The sequence below is a fragment of the Sparassis crispa genome (assembly GCF_003851025.1).
Source record: "Sparassis crispa DNA, contig_000000F, whole genome shotgun sequence".
Taxonomy (NCBI): Eukaryota; Fungi; Basidiomycota; class Agaricomycetes; order Polyporales; family Sparassidaceae; genus Sparassis; species Sparassis crispa.
The window spans coordinates 4043408-4061430 of NW_020939747.1; the positions used below are offsets into that span (position 1 = coordinate 4043408).

An 18023-nucleotide genomic window follows, 5' to 3' on the forward strand; every position below is an offset into this window, starting at 1 on the left:
AGTGTATTTTCTGAAAATGTGCGAAATAAATGCCGAGAGTCAGGCGAACATGGGACGGGGCAAGGAGACAAGCGACCGTCGGTCGGGGTTGGAAAGGCGACCAGACGCGTCCACCACTGCTCCTCCGCTGCTGCTCCCTCTCCCGCCTCTCCTTCCTCCTCGACGACGACGACGACGGGCTCGACTTCTTTCTGACACGCTCTCTCCTCGCCTCGGACGCGTGGTTCACGACTTACGACCAGGTATGCGTCCTGCTCTCCCCGCCGTCGTGCACGCTGACCCGAGACAATGTATCCCCTCCAGCAGTACTTCTCCCGACAACGCAGACCTCTCCCAAAGGTCCTCTCCTGGACATCTCGCAGCTCCTTCAAGTCCAGATCCACTGTTTCGCTGACCGTCAGCCACGGGGATCCCGTCTCTTCAAGCCCACCTCCGACTGCGATGGCAGCCGTAGACTCTGCATATGCCTCACCGCCTCATACCAATGGCGCCACAACAAACGGCAATGGCGCACTCCACGACGGCCTCGTCGAGCCCTCAATCTCTTTCCAGCCCACCGCTTTCCGCTCCTACCTCCTCGCGCTGCTCCCACCCGTCCTCGGCGCTTCAGCGGAAGAGCTAGAGTCTCTTTTCGACGACGAGTTCGACGAACGCGTCTCCCGTTTCGCCGGCGAAGGCGGTGGTGTCATATATGTCGTCAAGCGCAAGGACGACGTCGATGGTAAGTCCGCTCGCACTACGTGTTCGTCCCTCCGCTACAACAGAGATGCAGTAGAGGATATACCGCCAACCTACACATACCAACTCACGCACCAACTCGCTTACGACTCCTCCCATGTAACCACCCTCGCCATCTTTAAGCGCAGTCCCATCTTGGACTCTACTACTCCGCTGGCCACGCAGCTGCATATCCTCAATCTTTTTGGAGGCGATGAGACACCCTACGAGAGTCTCCACGCGGTACTCAGCTGCGCCGTCAAGCCATGGTTCGACGCTTTCGTTGGGACGCGCGGAGGGGGAAAGGACGGTGATAGCAAGATGGGTAAGTCGCTGCACTAATTTCCTCGCTCGTGCACGTACAGACGACCCGCAGGTATACCCATGACGAAGAAGAAATTCGCTGAGCTCGAGCTTTCGCTTCTACATCTCCAGCAGAACGTCGAGATACCTGAAACGCATCTTATCATTCACCCCGTCATCCAACGGACAGTCGAGCAGGCCCATACAGCGGGAACTCGGCCCAACATCTCTGACATACCATCCAAGCTACTCAATGACAGCTCATTCCTCAACACTCTCCACGGACACGTGAATCAGTGGATCAAGTCCATTCAGACTGTCACGAAGCTCACACGCGATGTCGGGTCAGGGACCGCCTCGCAAGAAATAAATTTCTGGCTGAGCTTGGAACGAGCGCTGGAAGGGATTGAGAACCAGCTGCGCAGCGAGGAAGTGAACATGGTCATGGAATGTCTGCGCAATGCGAAACGTTTTCATGCTACTGTCAGTTTCATTGCGGATACGGGTCTCAAGGACGCGACCGACACTGGTGGGGTGATCTTCTGTATGTTCACTGTAACAGTCATTAAATCAAGGTTCTCCAGTGCACAAGTACAACCAGCTCATGAAGGACTTCCCACTGAATGAACTCCTCTCTGCGACAGACTTAGACAAGATTCAGGAATCTCTCGTACTCATTTTTGGCCACATTAACCGCAAGCTCAAACTCTCACCATACCCCATCCGGCGTGCGCTTCCACTCGTCGAAGCCATCTCGCGCGACTTCAATGACCAACTCCTGCGCGTGCTCACCTCACACCGTCTGCTGTACACGCCGTACGACACCTTCGAGCGCCTCCTCTCGCAGGCGATGACGATTTTCCGCACGTGGGACGACAACATCAAGGAGTTCACGAACGTCGCGCGCGAGGTCACGCGGAAGCGCGCGGAGAAGTTCATCCCCATCAAGGTCGTTCCAGCTCACGCGAAGCTCCAGGACCGCGTGCGCTATCTCCGCGACTGGCGCAAACAGCATGAGCAGCTCGCTGTCATGACCGGGCCTACCAAGGGCCTCAGCGGCGTCGGGATGGAGATGGGCGGCATGGACATGGAGGCGGAGGTCAAGGACGCGTACGAAGTCATGAAGAGAATCGACGTGCTCGACGTATCTCTTGGTAAAATTCTATCAGTCTTCTGATATAATGCGTGCTGATCCCCACCTCTAGAGGGCGGCGAGATCTGGGTGGCAGCAGAAAACGCGTATAATGAGCGCGTTGCGCGCGTTGAAAACCAGATTATTGCACGGCTAAGAGACAGGCTGGGAACAGCGCGTAACGCGAATGAAATGTTCCGTGTCTTCTCTAAGTTCAACGCGCTTTTTGTCCGCCCGAAGGTCAGGCTGTCTGTCTATTCAGTATCTTGGGGGGTGTAGCTGAATTTAACCTCCTAGATTCGTGGTGCCATTCAAGAATACCAGACTCAGCTTATCGACTCGGTCAAAGAAGACATCAAGCGTCTGCACGACAAGGTCAGCGGACGGTGAATTATAGTTCATCTTCATCTACGCGTTGCTGAAGCACTTCCTGTAGTTCAAAACACAGTACCGTTTCTCAGAGGCGTACCATATGTCACAAATGCGTGATCTGCCTCCCATCTCCGGAGCTATTATCTGGGCCCGCCAGATCGATCGGCAGTTGCAGACATACATGAAGCGAGTTGAGGACGTCCTGGGTAAGGGATGGGAGCTCTACGCTGAGGGCCAAAAGCTACAGTCCGAGAGCACCGCCTTCCGCAAGAAGCTGGACACTCGCCCCGTCTACGATGCCTGGCTGCACGACATCAACCGGCGAGATATGGGTGTCAACGGCCGGCTCTTTGAGATTGTGCGGCTCCGAGGGGGCGGGTTCCAACTAGCGGTAAATTTCGACCCGCAGATCATCACGCTGTTCAAGGAGGTGCGGAATCTGCTTTGGCAGAATTTCCAGGTGCCACATGCGATCACGAATATGGCGAAGGACGCGAAGCGGGTCTATCCCCATGCTGTGAGTCTTATGGAGACTGTCAGGACGTACGGGCAGACGCTCGATCTGGTCGAGAACAACCAAGGTATTGAGTGGCTCGTGGCCGAGTATCGGAATGAGGCACAGCGGATGGTCACGCGCGGTAAGTGATCCTCGTGAACGTCCGTGAATGCAATCATCTAATAGCCATCCTGCACAGGTATGAACATTCGATGGGACTACTTCGTGAACCAGTACGACACTGCTCGGTATGTATCGAGTGGAGATGCTCGTGACAACCGCCACATTCAGTTTGTTCGGGAATTCGCAAGTGTAGTATCGGTCCTCCAAGTGAGTACTGTGATACCAGGATTCAATTGGTTCTAACGGTGTCCAAGGACAAAACAAACAACGTGATTGATTTGTACAAGGACATCATTCGTGCAGTTGAAGAGCTTGTTACTTGCCCATACACACCAGAAGCCTTCACGGAACTGCTGGGTCGAATCCAGGCAGATGTAGGCGTTTACCGTATTAACTACTTCAGTAACTCATCTCCATCTAGATCGACAGACTAAACTTGGAAGGCTACGCCAACCTGGAGTATTGGGTGGCTGAGCTGGACAAGCGGATAGAAGGCATTTTCTTGCAACGGCTGAACAATGTGATCCAACTCTGGTGCGGAGAGTTCGACCGATCCGAGGATCCCGATGGCAGACGTGACACACTAGTTCTGCGGGATATCACAAACAAGCGGCGAGGGGACAAGCGCACGAAGGAGGAAAAGGTGAGTCTTGCCATGGACCTCGCTCCCCGATTGCTGAACCAATGCTATGTCAGTCCTTGGAGGGCAGCATATCCCTGAAGCCGATCGTGCATGAGATCCGGATACAAAATCAAGTCATCTTCCTCGATCCCCCAATAGAATACGCCCGACAAACCTGGATTCGCCAGCTGCATGATTGGTTAGGTATGGACATGTCGCCGCTCGGACTTTCATATACTCACAGCAGCGCGCTACAGGAGTCGTTTGCCGGCTACGACGGATACAGAGCTCTCGATACGAAATTGGGCTCCAGATGCAAGGGTCAGTGGCCTCGGAAGCAACATACACATCACTGGTGCATTAATCCCGCCCAATCATCGCTATTCGTGCTCTTGCTAACTACATGCCCAGCTAACTCACTTCTCTGATGCAACCCTCGAGCGGCCATTCGCGCTAATCGAGAACAAGGTGCAGCAGCTAAAGGACTATGTCGCGAAGTGGCTGCAATTCCAGTCTCTATGGGATCTCGAGGCAGAATACGTGTTCAATCGCCTCGGTGATTCCTTGGCGCACTGGCAGCAGCTTCTCACCGAAATCAAGAAAGCGCGCTCCACATTCGACACCTCGGAGACGCAGAAGTCGTTCGGTGTATGCGTTATCGACTACGAGCAGGTCCAGGCGCGCGTGAATGCCAAGTACGACGCATGGCAAAGAGACATCCTGAGCCGCTTCGGGATCAAGCTCGGAAACGCCATGAAGGAGATGCACGCGACGATCCTCAAGGCTCGGAATGACCTTGAGCACCATTCGATAGAGGGTTTGGTGGGCGGTGCACGGAGGTTCTGATTTTATCGCATTGGGCCCACACTGTCACTCGTTGCCATTTTATTTCATGCATTATCATACCACTTGTAGAGCAGATATCCAATAATTGTACCTACAACGCACACTCCCTGGAAACCCATGTCATTCTATTTCATGAATCTTGATGTGATTTACTCCATGGTTAAACAAGACTCAGTTTTCCCCTGATATCCATATCAACAAACAATCCGCATACCAAGTGTCCGCGCAATGCAAGTATTCTCGCATTTACCGAAAAGCCGCGTCCGAGCAAGCAAATATTGCTATGCCGCCGAAGGCGAGCCAACAACAACAGTCCCACTATGCGGCGTATTTCCGTTCACGTGGTTCAGGCACTCTCCCAATCCGTCCACCTCTGGTATGTGCGCTTCAGCGAGAGCGCCGACAGCGGGACTCTGATTGCCGATGAGGAGTGGTGTCCGTTCAGTGCCTGCCGACAGTGAGTTCGCCCTACTCGTGTGGTACTCCACGATTCTAGACGCGAGCACAGCGGAGCGGCGGCAGTCAGCATGGTCAACGCGTGCGAAATGGTAACAAGAGGGCTCACCCTCGCATGACTGTTGCGTTCTTCAGACGCCTGGCGCGGCGCTTGCTCTGATTGTCTTCGTACCGATCAGTCTCGTCAACGATCTCTTCCGAGATGATTTCCTCGATAATGTCTACACACAAAGCTCAAGCGTCCAACAAGTGAAAGTGCAAGAGCTTCACGCACCTTCGAGAGTGATCACGCCGATGGCACCACCTTCCACGCCCGGTGCTTTACTCAGTAGCAGGAGATGTGCGCGGCCGGTTTGGCTAGCTCGAGGTTTGATCGAAATGAGCACAAGATGAGAAATATCACATCTTACAAGTAATCCAGCGCCTGAAAACAGTTGATAGAAGGGTGCGCTTCGGGTAGGATAGACAGCGGGAACTTCGAGACAGGAAGGGCCTGTGATGGGTCATATACGGACAACTAACCCCGACAACGGCGAAAATGTTTTGAGCGTTTCAGAAACAAGGCCAGTCCGCGTACCTTCTTCAGAAGCAGGATTCCTATGAATGCTAGTGGCCTCCCGGGTGCATGTACCGGAATGCGCGAATATCCACTTCGTAGACTTAAGTGATTGTGGTCAGTTCGTTGGCTGCATGCGATGCCCAAAACTGCAAAATTTAAACGTACATAGATTCAACAGTGTCATGGTCCAAGATCTGATCAGAGCTAACCGTCATCACATCCTTTACGAGAGCGAACAGTGCAAGAAGCGTCAATCGACGAATATATAGGGCATTGGAAACAACTGCGTACCGCCATGGGCGTCATGATCGATTCCACATGCTTGTTGTTGAGCTCGAGTACACCGTTCAGGATGCTAATCTCATCGTCTCGTAATGGCTCTTCTCCTTGTCGATGGAACGCCAAGAACGACCTGATGATAAAAATCTCGGCGATGAGTCAAACAACGAAGCCGGAAGGAAGCCCACTTGAGTTCAGCCTTTTTATATGTATGCGCATCATTTGCGCCCAAAACCCAATCCAGAAGCTTCGAAATCGGCCACGCAATGGGGGCTACGTTTGAGTTAGAAAGAGGGGTGCTGATGAAGAGCAAACGACCGTCATGGTGCAATTTGAACCACCAGACTTACCAAAAATATACATCATGGCTAACACCACAGGTGCACATGAAGCACCTATTGACAAGCCATAGCGCACGCTGACTGCTTGCGGGATAATTCTAGTGCTGATATGAGAAACGAGGGAGATCATAAACCAATGAGGCACGTACTCGCTAATTTAACACGAAGAGGCATGCAAGGTTAGTTTCAACTACACTCAATTCAGTGAGCGACAAACCCAAATATCACTGCAATAAGAAAAGAAAAATGTTCAGTACAGTCACACGATCTGCGTTGAGGAAGAAAAAACTTTAAAAAGGTATGGTTTATACGATGAATTGGGTGGCCCAATGCGGACAAATATGCCCAAAGACAATTTGAACCAAAGTGAGTACACGTACCAATCAGAGTTGTCGAGATGACAACGGCTAGTAATCCGCCACCGAGCTACCACAGAGTGTTCACTTCAAACTATACGCGTTGTGTATTAAGTGTACTCACAGCCCCATCAAGGAATATGGGCAAGCTTTCATTCACGATCTGCACAGAAATCAACGGGATGTGATAAAGCATGCATCAAAGCCACATACGACGTTCCCTAGGAGGAGGACCTGATGTCATTGTACATTAGAGGGCATTACCACAAATTGAGCCTGGCCACATACCACAAGGACCCAGTGGCGGCGACGCGTAAGAAGCCTGAGGACTGCAAGCATTATAGAAGTAGAGAGATGTTCACAAAGAGTGGCCATACCTTTCTGTGCATTCACTCGCTCTTGTGGCTCATCCGATGAGGCGGCCAGGACACGGAGGTGGAGTTCGTCTAGTCCCATGAGACCAAGTGTCAACCTGGGGCGCACAAGGGCATGTCTCAACATTTCATGGTACCATGAACATCCACAAAGACGAACTCACCCAGCAAAGACACCGCCAGCGAGAACGAGTCCGACACTCACGACCATCTTGAACCAGAAGTCAGGAGAACCAGCTGGGTCTCCGAGGTGGGCTTGCGCACGAACAAGTGGGAGTAGCATATCTGCAAGAAACACGTGGGGGAGATGGTGTAAGGAGGAAGAAGGAGGAGAAGGAGAAAGAAGAGAATGTTCGCTGAGAGGCTAGACAGTGAAGGCCTACCGGCGCTAATTGCACCAGCGTCATTCACTTCTACAAAAGGAAGGTGAGCAAGATGGACCAACTGGGAGGGTACCCTCTCCCACGTGCGCGAACATCAACGCTCGAACCTTTGATCCAAAAAAAACTTATGTGCAAAGTTTACAGTATCCTACATACGATACACCCCGCGCATATCACACGCTAGGTAATTCCAGACATCACAGCTATCGTCCCAAGCGAGCCCACATCCCGCCCTGGACACACAACTTAAGCATCTTCCCCCACAGATAGGCCCGTGCGATACGCACCTTAACGTAGATCGTGAAGGCCGTACCGGGCCAGATCTTCTCAAACGCCTTGCGTCCCTTGCCCGCCTTCCAGGCTTCAGGTGGTTCCGCTCCTCTCGGAATGGCCTCGGGCACGAGCTCAAATTTGGAGAACCGCTGGAGAAGCTTGCAGAGCATGAAGGACGCTTCGGTCAGCGCGAACGCTTGTCCAGGACACTATGAGGAAACAGAACGTCAGGTCAGTGTCCGATAACGTGAGTTGATATATATACAGACCATCCTCGGTCCAGAGAGGAAGGGGACGAAGACCGACGGATCCTGCTGGTAGTGAGCGATTCTCTTTGGGTCTAACCACCGCTCTGGATCAAAGGTTTCACTATCTTCGCCCCATAGATCCTTGCGACGGTGGAGGTGGAGGGTCATCCAGGTCATCCGCGATTTCGCGGGTAAGTACAGAGGTGGACCACCATCAGACGACGGGAGGAGGACCTCCTTGATCGAGTGGCGGATCCCGAGAGGCGCGCCGGGGTACAAGCGCAGCGTCTCATTGAGCACAGCAGTCACTACGGCGCCTAAGTATCAGTAATCCATGTCAAAACGAATGACAGTGACACATACTGTAAGTCAGCTTGCGGATGGTCGCCTGCGTAGGATTCCCAAAGGGTCCACACACCGCGATCACCTCATCCAAAAGTCGCTTCGTGACGTTTGGGTGTTGGGTCAGGAAGTACATTGTGTAGGTGAGTAGACCTGCAGTCTGCAAATGTTCAAAATTAGACACAATATTGGGAATAGAAGAAAGAACCAACCGTGTCGCGAGCCGCCATCATGACATTGAGCAATCCGTAGCGAACAGTCTCTTCATCTAAGATACTTCATGAGCCATTTGCATCACACTGATAGACAACTCACCGTCGGTACTTTCCACGAGACTGTCCAACAACGTCCTCTCCTCGCGATTGAGCGTGGCGCCTTGCTCGTCAGCGCGCTTCTTGCCTTCGAGCGCCTTCGTAACGATGGGTTTCACCCACATCATGATGGTGTTGACGCTCGGAAGGGTGCGATCTCCGAAGAGCTCATACAGCGGCCAGAAGGCGTTCAGCCTCCAGCGCATGGAGATCGTAACCTGCACCTCCTCAAACGCCTGCGCGAACGTGCCAAACTCGTCGTCAATGGTCGAACCCTTCGCGCCGATACGCGCCTTGTACGGAACCGGCCGCGGGCCTGAGAGCGAGTCCGGGTAGAAGCCCAGAATGAATTCCGCGCCGGCGTCGAGAGTGAAACGCAGGAATAGGTCTTGGAGATCGATTGGCTGCTGACTCTCGGCAGCGTCTGCGAGGATGGCAAGCGTCTTTTCGGCGTGTTTCGCAAGGATCTCAAAGTCTGAGACGCGCTCTCGGCTCAAGAACGGCCGAATGAGTGCTCTATTCTGCGGAAGGAGGGGGCGAGTGTGAGCAATTCGGGAACACACGTGACACCTACCTTCTTCCAGGGCAGTCCATCCCTTATACATAAGAGTAAAGGGCACGTACGACAGAAAGATGAGGATTCACTCACGTCACGAAGATTCCGCGACCCAGGAATGTACCCCTGAACAGGCGTCATGGCTTCAATCGGCGAGAATAACAATCCTGGCAAACTCACATTGTATGAAACTGCTCAGGACCTCTCTCAAAGAGATCAAAGTTAGTCGAGTGCATCGCCTGCATATGCAGGTTATCACGAGTCAAGAACTACATGACGCACAACTGAGCTTTACGATAACCCCGGACAAGAGGAAGACAAACGTTATCCTTCCATAGGATGCGGGTGTTGAGCGTATCACATCCATACTCGTCGAGCAAGTTCCCCATGGACTCCAGAACATACCCGTGGCGCAAGTCCCTAGCGAACCTGAACATGATATCGATGTTCCCTGGCCACTTTCCGCGAGCGCGAGGAATGATCCTCGCACCGAGTTGCCTGGCACGTCGGTCGTTCGTCCAGGTCGTATACCATGCCTTCAAAGAGATCCAAACGCATGGTGAGAGGACGTATATAACAACAGCAAGGGCGTCGAAGCGAGCGTGACGAGCGACAGAAAGCGAGATGTACGTAGTGATGAACGGAGGAAAGAGGCTCTCCAGGAGGCCAAGGAAGAAGCGCGTTCGATAATCCATCTCGGAGAACATAGTGGTGGACGATGAATGTAAACTTTACGGCAGACCGCAGGTCGGGTCTTTAGACGAAAATAAAGTCGCCACATGACGTACGCATATTTTTGACCTCAAACAGCGTGTGGCCTGACAAATGTCCATGGCTAGCAGCAGTACGTCGTCGGAGGTAGCAAGTGTGAGAGAAGTAGGTTTGATTGTGCTCCTCACAAGGGAATCGTATGCGCAAGGCCGAGGGCACTGACATCACATCAGATCTCTGCCGGATATCGAAGAATTTTGCTCCACCACCACCATGACTGGGACGCTTTAGAAATCATCTGCTTTAATGCAGGTAGGTTGTGCAACAGATATTCCATCCACTCACACGTTTTTGTCTAATTCGGCGTAGTTCTCACTCGCAGATTCGACGGGTCGGCACTGCACCTCTAATGAGAACCTGAAACTTGAATGAAGGTAGATCAGTATTTTTTGTCCGGTAGCTGCTAAGCTACCTACCCCTTCCAATGCATTGTATATGCACTGGCGAGGAAGCAAGGCTAAACTTGTCGACGTGGTTGTATTTCTAAGGGAAAATCCGAACCAATGTTCACGGCCAAAGCTGAACGAACATCCAGAAGGGAAGAGAAGCATGTTTCAACAGCAGAGCTTGTCGGTAGAGTATCGAACATTCGGCAGGCATGTGATCTGCCTTCTGCAAAATTTAGATCTCGACAACAATCGCCCCCCTCAACTTCTCGTCTCTGAGACCACCGACGGCAGCAGCATTGACCATGACCGTGCCTCCGTGCGTAACTTGATTGCCTATCTGTCGCCCAAGAGCGCTCCTCAGAGTCTCCCACACGAGCGTAAGCATGCTCCACCACACTCCTCGGGTGGAACAAATAGCTTCGAATGCCATCTGTGCTTGTGTCCAATGGGCATATTCAATGCCGCGCCCTCCATGGATGTGACCAAAAACATGCAGTCGTGGTCGTACACGCCAGACAGCGTGGAGCAAAGCCATACAACCACTACCTCCCATATCCAGATGGAAGGCTGGAGGACCATGTGTAATGAGCACATCCGTCTGAATGGGCATCTCAGACCAGACCGACGACGAGCGGGCCTGGGAGGCTGGGACGCGAGGATACTGGAAAGGCCAAGAACCATGACATGGTGTATCGGGACTTCCATAGACAATGAGGTCGCGACCGCGGACGGTCAATGACACCGAGGACTTATCAAGATAGATGAGGTCAGGATGAGCCGAAAGAGCGGCATCGCGAAAAGCGGGCTCAGCCAAGGCAGAGTCATGGTTCCCGGCTATGAAAATCTTGTGAGGGTGTGGCTGGATGCTGAGCCAGTTGAGTGCCTCTGAAAGCTCTTCCAAGGTTCCAGACTGAGTCAAATCCCCGGCATGAATGAGAATATCTCCCGGAGGAAGTTCAGGTAAAGAAGGATGGGCATTGTGAGTGTCCGAGATACAGACAACACGGATCGCATCAGCATTGCTCCGAGTAGCCGCATATGCCTCTTGGCAGCGAGCATATGCCCATCGAGCAAGAAAGATTGCTGGGGAGAACCAGAATTGCTCCCAAACCGTCGACGGTCGCCTGTTAAGCAAGCTATCCAAGCCATTCATCGGTGATAGTTCAAGTTAAGATCTGTCGTACGGTGAACGTCTTTGCTCGTAGAGCCTGTCGTATACACGTGTACCAGAGACTGTCAGAGAGTGAGTCCCACTGCAAAGGCTATGCACGCACCTCAATAGTTCTGCCAACAACTGTGTCGAGATGACTGAGCGGTCGGCGGGTTATAATTCAGTGAGATCACCACGATGGACGGCCCACGGGGCCGGGACGGCTTGTGTGACCATGCAGGCCACGGTCCTGTGACCTGTGACCTGTGACCATCCGGATTGGGCTACGCTTACAAGTGGTGTCTACGAGGACTCCTGCCGTGTGTTCTGTCTCATTAATGCCACACAACCTGTCTCAGTCAGTGCATCCCGGAAGGTCCTCCTGTTTGAATGCCACCCTAACCCTCAACCTCATCAGGAAAAGTCAAATCCACTTAACCGTCTTATTGCCTTATTAAAGGTGAAATAAGACCATCCATGTTCTTATTCTTTCTTATTTCTCCTTAAATAAGGCAATAAGAAGGTTAAGTGGATTTGACTTTTCCTGATGCTGTGTCCCGCGTCCATGTTCCGGATGGACGCGTCACTCGGCCTGCCGTTCTGACAGATTATCAGGCCTGTCACGGTTGAGTTGTGACTACTTCCCGCTGGATCGATAGCTTCATCATGTGGAAAGTTACTACGGTGCCCTGTCTCGTAAACAAGCACACGTAAGCGTCCGCAAGCCACACGCATATAAAGACACTCGGAGTGGTGCAATTGCCCCACTCACACCGAGGAAGCGCCACCTCTAACTCCAGAATACTTCCGTTTAGCTCAACAGCTTTGAAACAATTCGCTCAAGTCCATCATGAGTTTGTGCGCAGATTGTTTTCGCGGTATGTACCTGCTCGAGACTCCAACGAAGAACGCAGCTTGACCTTTTTGTGCGCCATCGCATCTGACATCGGTAGGTGTCCGTCATGAGGGCGAACCCGAGGGTAACATCCTCTAGATTCAGTGTGGCACCTGAGATCTGATGCATGTCCTTCGGCGTCTCAGGCAAGATCGAACAGATTGGAGGCGTCGAGTGTTACGTCGCCACGCCTTCCGTTGATTATCCGAGGGACAAGGTCATCCTCTTCCTGTCCGATGTGTTTGGGATCCCACTGCTAAACAACAGGGTGTGTGAAATCTTCGAGGTGAATTTGTGCTTCCTAGGGAGCTCAACGTTTTCAGCTTTTGGTGGATGATTTTGCACGTAACGGGTTCAAAACCATTATGCCTGACTTGTTCAACGGTGAGGCGGTCGACGTTGCAGCGTTCAGTGATCCCAACTTGGATCGCCGATCCTGGAAAGCCAAGCACTCTCCTGTCTCGGCCGCAGCAATAGTTGAGAACGTTGTAAAGGTTTTAACGGAGAGCGGGGTGACGCGCATTGGAACAACGTCGTACTGTTTCGGTGCTCAGGCGGCGTTCTACTTAGCGCGTGCCAACATCAGTCATGTAACAGTGCTTAGCCATCCGTCTGCCCTAGACGTCCCCGCAGATTTGGAGGTATGTGCGGGATCTTTTCCTTGACCTCGTCTGACCATTGAGTCCCTGGTCACAGAGCTATCACGCGAATTCGAAGGCGCCCCTTCTGATCAATAGCTGTGAGGTCGATACGCAGTTTGGTCCAGACTGCCAAGCTATTGCAGATAAGATCTTCGGCGAAGGGAAGTTTGCTCCCGGTTACCAGAGGACGTACTGGGAAGGTTGCGCCCATGGCTTTGCTGTCCGTGGCGATCTGGTGTGTCGAAATTTGCCCATAATCACAACACATTCTCATATATTCCGCAGAGCGACCCGAAGGTGAAGGCCGGGAAAGAGGGATCGTTCAAAGCGACCATTGAATTCTTCGCGAAGTACCTTTGATGTCATGCGACTTCGAGGACTGATAAGTATCCAAGCTGTGTATTAGTAGTCCTTCAGTAATGCAATATTCAGTATGCGGAGATGTCTCTTGTCATGCTCGATCTCGCCTTAGAGACGATATGAATAGGGTCGCGATTGGAACTTTCAACGGCGAAAATCACAAGACATGTTACAGTCGAAATGCGTCTATCGTTTTCGACTTAGCTGTAAGTAGGAAAGGAATGGTCGTTTGTATCGACGCGCAGGGAGAGGCGTCACGTGCCGGACTATTGACGCGCAAGTCCAAGAGGCAGGCGAAATCATAATTTTCGACACCGTCCTCAAAATCTGAAAGGACCCCGGGAACCGGGGGTAGGGTACATAGTCCTTCCCGTTTTAGTCTAGCGCAAGGTACCCTTCCTTCCACTTTTGTCCAGCGTGAGATTTGCAATGATCAACCGACGTGCCCGAGACGCGTCTCGCGCGAAGACGATACACCCAGACTGCACGCTCAATGTATTACAGCGTAGCTAGCTGTACAAAATGAGGCAGAGACATGGTATGTACTAAGATCCGGAAGATACAAGAGGTGGGCGAGATTAGGATTGGGGACACCTTCCTCCATGGGGGTAACCTATGGTATTGGCTTTCGGGGATGATCCTGGACAGTCGAAGGGATAGAGTCATGCGAGATATTTGCATGTGAAGCATTTGCACATATGCTACTGTCAGTCTGGCTTATATACATGTTAGCCTATGGGATGTCACTCAGAGAACAGGTTCACGTGATACTGTAGTACGTCCTCTCTTGGTATTCAACTCTCGTTGCATTTCCTTATTGTTCTGCCTCAAACTACCACATGACTACCCTATTTCTTACAAAATACACGTACTAAGACAGTAATCAGGAGAAGTTGTGGAGGTGGAAGCTCGTTGAGCGGAAATTTGGCCGAAATCGCCAGAGTGGCTGAAAATGGACCCCGGACACCGATACCATAGGGTACCCCCTTGGCTCCCCTTGGAGGTGTGTGTGTCCCCGATCCTAATCTCGCCCGCCTCTTGCGCAAGTCCGAGTCGAAATTGTGTTATCGGGCTTTCTTCCACAGCCTGCTGCCATCTCGCATGAAGTTCTTCGACAAGACTGCGTTGAGTGCAGGAGCATTTACAGGTGCGAAGTTGTCCTACTAGTATTGAATACATTATGTTGTTCCGACAGCACATTGTTTTTTTCCAGATCTGAGGGATGCCCTGCTTGACTGCTCGCACTAAGCTCGCACTGCTATATCGTACAAGAGGACCAATACACCAATCCATATCAGTTTACAATGCCATCTGAGTGCTTCTTATCCTTGTACGCCTTAGCCAGCTGATCAATCAATTTTTCGGATGGTACCGTGAACTTGAACTTCCCCGCCCAGTCCTTTAACTCCGCCCTCTTCACCGCAGACCCCCTCTTCTGAATCAAGTGTGCAAGGTACTCGACGGCATCATCCATGTCATACGGACGAGCACCCGCCTTGGCCAACCGGTCTAGTTTCGCCGCCAGCGCGTAACGCCAAGGTGCGGCATAAACCTTCAGTCCCGGCTTGTTGAAAACCAAGTCGTTCTGGGTGACCGCTTCGTCATACAACTCTTTAATTGTCCCCTCCTACAAAAGTTGAAAGATGAATGCTTTTATTAGCGGGGCGCTCGACCACTCGAAAACAGATCAAAGGCTACCTCGATGAACAACGCAGTGTGGTTGTTCAGCCACTGGTCTCCAACCTTCAGTGACTTGGACGCATCATATGCGGCGACGATGATCGCAGCCACGTCCTCCGTCTTCGTCTTCGTGCGATAGAAGAAATCGACGTCGGACGTGGTCGCGCGCGAATGCAGGAAGAGCGTGTTGACTGCGCCGCCCACAGCGATGATGGAGATGTCGCGGCCCTTCGCCTTCAGGGCGCTGGCGACTTTCTCAAGCCCTTGCGTGATTTTGTCCGCGGTAAGGACGTCTTCGGGTTGGCCAGGACGATTGACGAGGTCGCTGAGCGTAATTGTGTCGCTGGCGGAGAGGCAGTTACCCATTGTCTTTTGGGTGCACAATCGGAAGGTGCTGGGCTGGGTGCGTACTTGGAATCATGACTTCGGGCGGGGCTTATGAGGGGGCGAACAGGTCTATGGGAATTTGACCGGTGATCCTAAATCTCCGAAATCAGCTTGAACCTTTCCTTTTGCGCTGCTACCTTCTCCTTCCCTGCTTGTGTCAAGTTGATCTCGTGCCCATACACTCTCGTTGAACGTTGAATACTGGAGCTCGTAGATCTAACCTAGTTTGACATCAGTGTCGGAGGTCTGGGCCACTTGGAACCTTTTTTTACCACTGCTTTTGCTGGAACAAGCAGGCCCTGTAGGATCTCGTGCCCATGCTCCAGGCCTTGGAAGAGCCTGCAGAGAGCACTACCCAGGACGTTACCAGTATTGTGGAAAGCCACCTCGTTGAATACTCCACCTCTTGGCGACAATGTCGACCTTCTCCTTCGGCATGTTAGATGGGGGCATTTATGTGGACGAAGAACCGACGCTCGGTATCCACAGCTTCTCAAAGTGACCTTCGCAGCCTGCGACACGGTCTACCGGGAGACCGCCTCGTGTGCGCTCAGTTCGGTAGATGAAGTCGTCTTGGTGGGGTCGGTCCCAATGATGGATCATATTCAATTTTGCATGTTATGACCTGCGGGTGGGTGTCCTATCGTCGGTACGCCCTCTTCGTTGTATTGACAAGGCTATGACGATAATCTCGTGAGCAATAGCAGCGTGAGGCAGGTTCTAGGTAACTTCTCTTGGTTCGCGCGGAAGTGACACTGCGCAACGCCTTGTACTTCAAGCACGTCGTGAAGTTCACCGCAGCGCAACACAACTTTACACTTTGTGACCATAGATGGCATTCATCTCTTCCGTACATCAAGAAGAGGACATCCTATAATGTCTCACGGGCCCGCACTCTCCGCAGGTTCTCTCGGAGAATGCCCATGCTCGCATGGATGTGGAAGCACCGTACCCCCACGTGGTCTGCCACACGCCGCGGCCAACATGCGTCTGCCATTCCGAACAAGCACCTCCCCCTTACTCTAGCCATGACATTGATCCTGCTTCGGCGCGCGTTTACCTTGCTGGACTCCGAGACATGGGTTTCAGGCATACGAAGCGCTAGCACCAGTAGTTTGAAGTCGAAGTCTACGAAGGTGCGCAGTAGCTGTGGCCGCCGAGATACCGTGCACTTACCCGCTGATCCAGAGGCAGAGCAGCTCACCGCCGAATAATGCTCCTCAGCCTTCTAAGCAACCGGCCGAATGCACCGAGCTGGATGCGTTCTTCGCAAAATATCCCACATTCGACTACGATCCGTCAGCGCCAGTGACTGTCGAGTTGCGACGGATGTGCAAGTTCTTTCAATGGCCAAAGAAAAAGCGAAGGGAGCCAAAGTTGGATAAGCACGAGGAGAGACTGGCTGCTGAGGAAGGCTTTCGGAAGGCTCTAGTGGGGCAATTCAACAGCCTGTTTGGCAAGAAGGTGGATAAGCTTCAGAACTGGCAGAGGCTATGCCAGTTGTTACAGATCGATCCGATCCCAATAGGACTGGAAGCGTGTCGCAAAGTGAGTGGCTACTAGTTCAGGCAGCCGCACCCTACTGATGTGATACTCATGCCGCTCATGACGCAGGCCGTGAAAAACACCCACGTTAATCTCATTGATCTCGTGGATTATACTAGGACGGGTACTCCGGCGCGTATACATCCGTCTGAGGAGCGGCTTAGGGATTATACCAAGGCCGAAGGGAAGTACTTCCCTAAGGAACGAGCTCATGCTGGAGGAGTCCTGAGATATCTCCTTCGCCGCATCCATGTTGACGTTGATTGACGGAGGTCCGAGCCCCAAACCGCCGACCTGTAGATACATAAGATTTACACTCCTTAATCTAGTCGGGCTGTATATGCAATGCGCTACTTTTGGTGTCGCATTTGATACTCTGCGTCCACTGGCTACATGCACGATGTCGGCTACAGTACTGTGATTGTACTGATATCCTTGGCTGTATTCAAGTTTCATCACCACAATAATAGTCGTCGTTGATGTTCACCGACCGCATGAACGTACTGCGTATAACATTGCGACCTGAATCTTCTTGCCATAGAAATAGGACAAGAAGCCGAGCAAACATGCGAACTGTGCAGTTTGACATACACCCGAGTTGTGAAATGCTTGACACAAGTTCATTCAGCATGGTCACGGATATGTAAATAACCGAACATACGGGGGATAAAGAACAGCGGTCCCATAGATACTAACATCCAAATGTGAGCGAGTACAATTGAGGGTATACACGCACCGTAGTTGGCATGCTAGCGTAGGGGTTGCCGAGAAATAGTCATAGTACCTCCCAGGTTCATGAGATCTCGATACATGCGGCTGGGGGATGGCAGATGAGATCGAAGCCGCCGAACTGAAGGGAGTAACGTACCAGAATCAAGAGACCGGTAGCCGACCAGTGTTATCAAATGTTACATCCCCTCTTGCGCAACCAAGGTGGTGTCATACACAACACTCTCATGAGCAGACGCAGACACCAACGTAACACCGCTCCATTCACACTGGTTCAGCAACAGTGATTGCGCATCCTCTGCTATGGGCCACTTTCCATGATGACTCATGAGCCGTCATGATTCAGTGTACTAGAGGATCCTCAACCGTTCGCAATTTGTCAAATAC

At 52.1% G+C, this 18023-nt stretch overlaps 7 protein-coding genes across 7 annotated transcripts; 4 read left to right on the plus strand and 3 right to left on the minus strand.

Moving 5' to 3' along the window:
• Window positions 1-29: 29 nt before the first annotated feature.
• SCP_0114770 (predicted protein) lies at window positions 30-4611 on the plus strand (the record flags this gene model as incomplete). The annotated part of the gene is made up of 14 exons (XM_027753700.1): window positions 30-242; window positions 304-721; window positions 773-1042; window positions 1094-1549; window positions 1605-2174; window positions 2226-2392; window positions 2450-2527; window positions 2589-3162; window positions 3220-3350; window positions 3398-3517; window positions 3565-3786; window positions 3840-3969; window positions 4023-4120; window positions 4177-4611. 14 exons carry the CDS (start codon window positions 30-32, stop codon window positions 4609-4611), a joined length of 3882 nt encoding a protein of 1293 aa, XP_027609501.1.
• Window positions 4612-4892: 281 nt separating this feature from the next.
• Window positions 4893-7259, minus strand: SCP_0114780 (DUF21-domain-containing protein; the record flags this gene model as incomplete). Its single annotated transcript, XM_027753701.1, has 14 exons — window positions 4893-5103; window positions 5177-5288; window positions 5342-5424; window positions 5478-5584; window positions 5645-5726; window positions 5792-5847; window positions 5918-6038; window positions 6094-6178; window positions 6627-6672; window positions 6727-6765; window positions 6816-6836; window positions 6891-6931; window positions 6980-7074; window positions 7141-7259. 14 exons carry the CDS (start codon window positions 7257-7259, stop codon window positions 4893-4895), a joined length of 1218 nt encoding a protein of 405 aa, XP_027609502.1.
• Window positions 7260-7562: 303 nt separating this feature from the next.
• SCP_0114790 (Cytochrome P450 52A13) lies at window positions 7563-9796 on the minus strand (the record flags this gene model as incomplete). The annotated part of the gene is made up of 10 exons (XM_027753702.1): window positions 7563-7592; window positions 7647-7841; window positions 7902-8188; window positions 8244-8382; window positions 8435-8490; window positions 8538-9054; window positions 9108-9129; window positions 9183-9215; window positions 9270-9358; window positions 9413-9796. The coding sequence occupies 10 exons, from the start codon at window positions 9794-9796 to the stop codon at window positions 7563-7565; spliced, it is 1752 nt and encodes a 583-aa protein (XP_027609503.1).
• Window positions 9797-10481: 685 nt separating this feature from the next.
• On the minus strand, window positions 10482-11402 carry SCP_0114800 (metallophosphoesterase domain-containing protein; the record flags this gene model as incomplete). Its single annotated transcript, XM_027753703.1, has 1 exon — window positions 10482-11402. The coding sequence occupies one exon, from the start codon at window positions 11400-11402 to the stop codon at window positions 10482-10484; it is 921 nt and encodes a 306-aa protein (XP_027609504.1).
• Window positions 11403-12249: 847 nt separating this feature from the next.
• On the plus strand, window positions 12250-13295 carry SCP_0114810 (Protein AIM2; the record flags this gene model as incomplete). Its single annotated transcript, XM_027753704.1, has 6 exons — window positions 12250-12277; window positions 12353-12379; window positions 12441-12562; window positions 12618-12935; window positions 12991-13170; window positions 13221-13295. 6 exons carry the CDS (start codon window positions 12250-12252, stop codon window positions 13293-13295), a joined length of 750 nt encoding a protein of 249 aa, XP_027609505.1.
• Window positions 13296-15146: 1851 nt separating this feature from the next.
• Window positions 15147-15452, plus strand: SCP_0114820 (hypothetical protein; the record flags this gene model as incomplete). Its single annotated transcript, XM_027753705.1, has 2 exons — window positions 15147-15378; window positions 15430-15452. 2 exons carry the CDS (start codon window positions 15147-15149, stop codon window positions 15450-15452), a joined length of 255 nt encoding a protein of 84 aa, XP_027609506.1.
• Window positions 15453-16279: 827 nt separating this feature from the next.
• On the plus strand, window positions 16280-17174 carry SCP_0114830 (hypothetical protein; the record flags this gene model as incomplete). The annotated part of the gene is made up of 3 exons (XM_027753706.1): window positions 16280-16498; window positions 16551-16910; window positions 16977-17174. 3 exons carry the CDS (start codon window positions 16280-16282, stop codon window positions 17172-17174), a joined length of 777 nt encoding a protein of 258 aa, XP_027609507.1.
• Window positions 17175-18023: the final 849 nt, after the last annotated feature.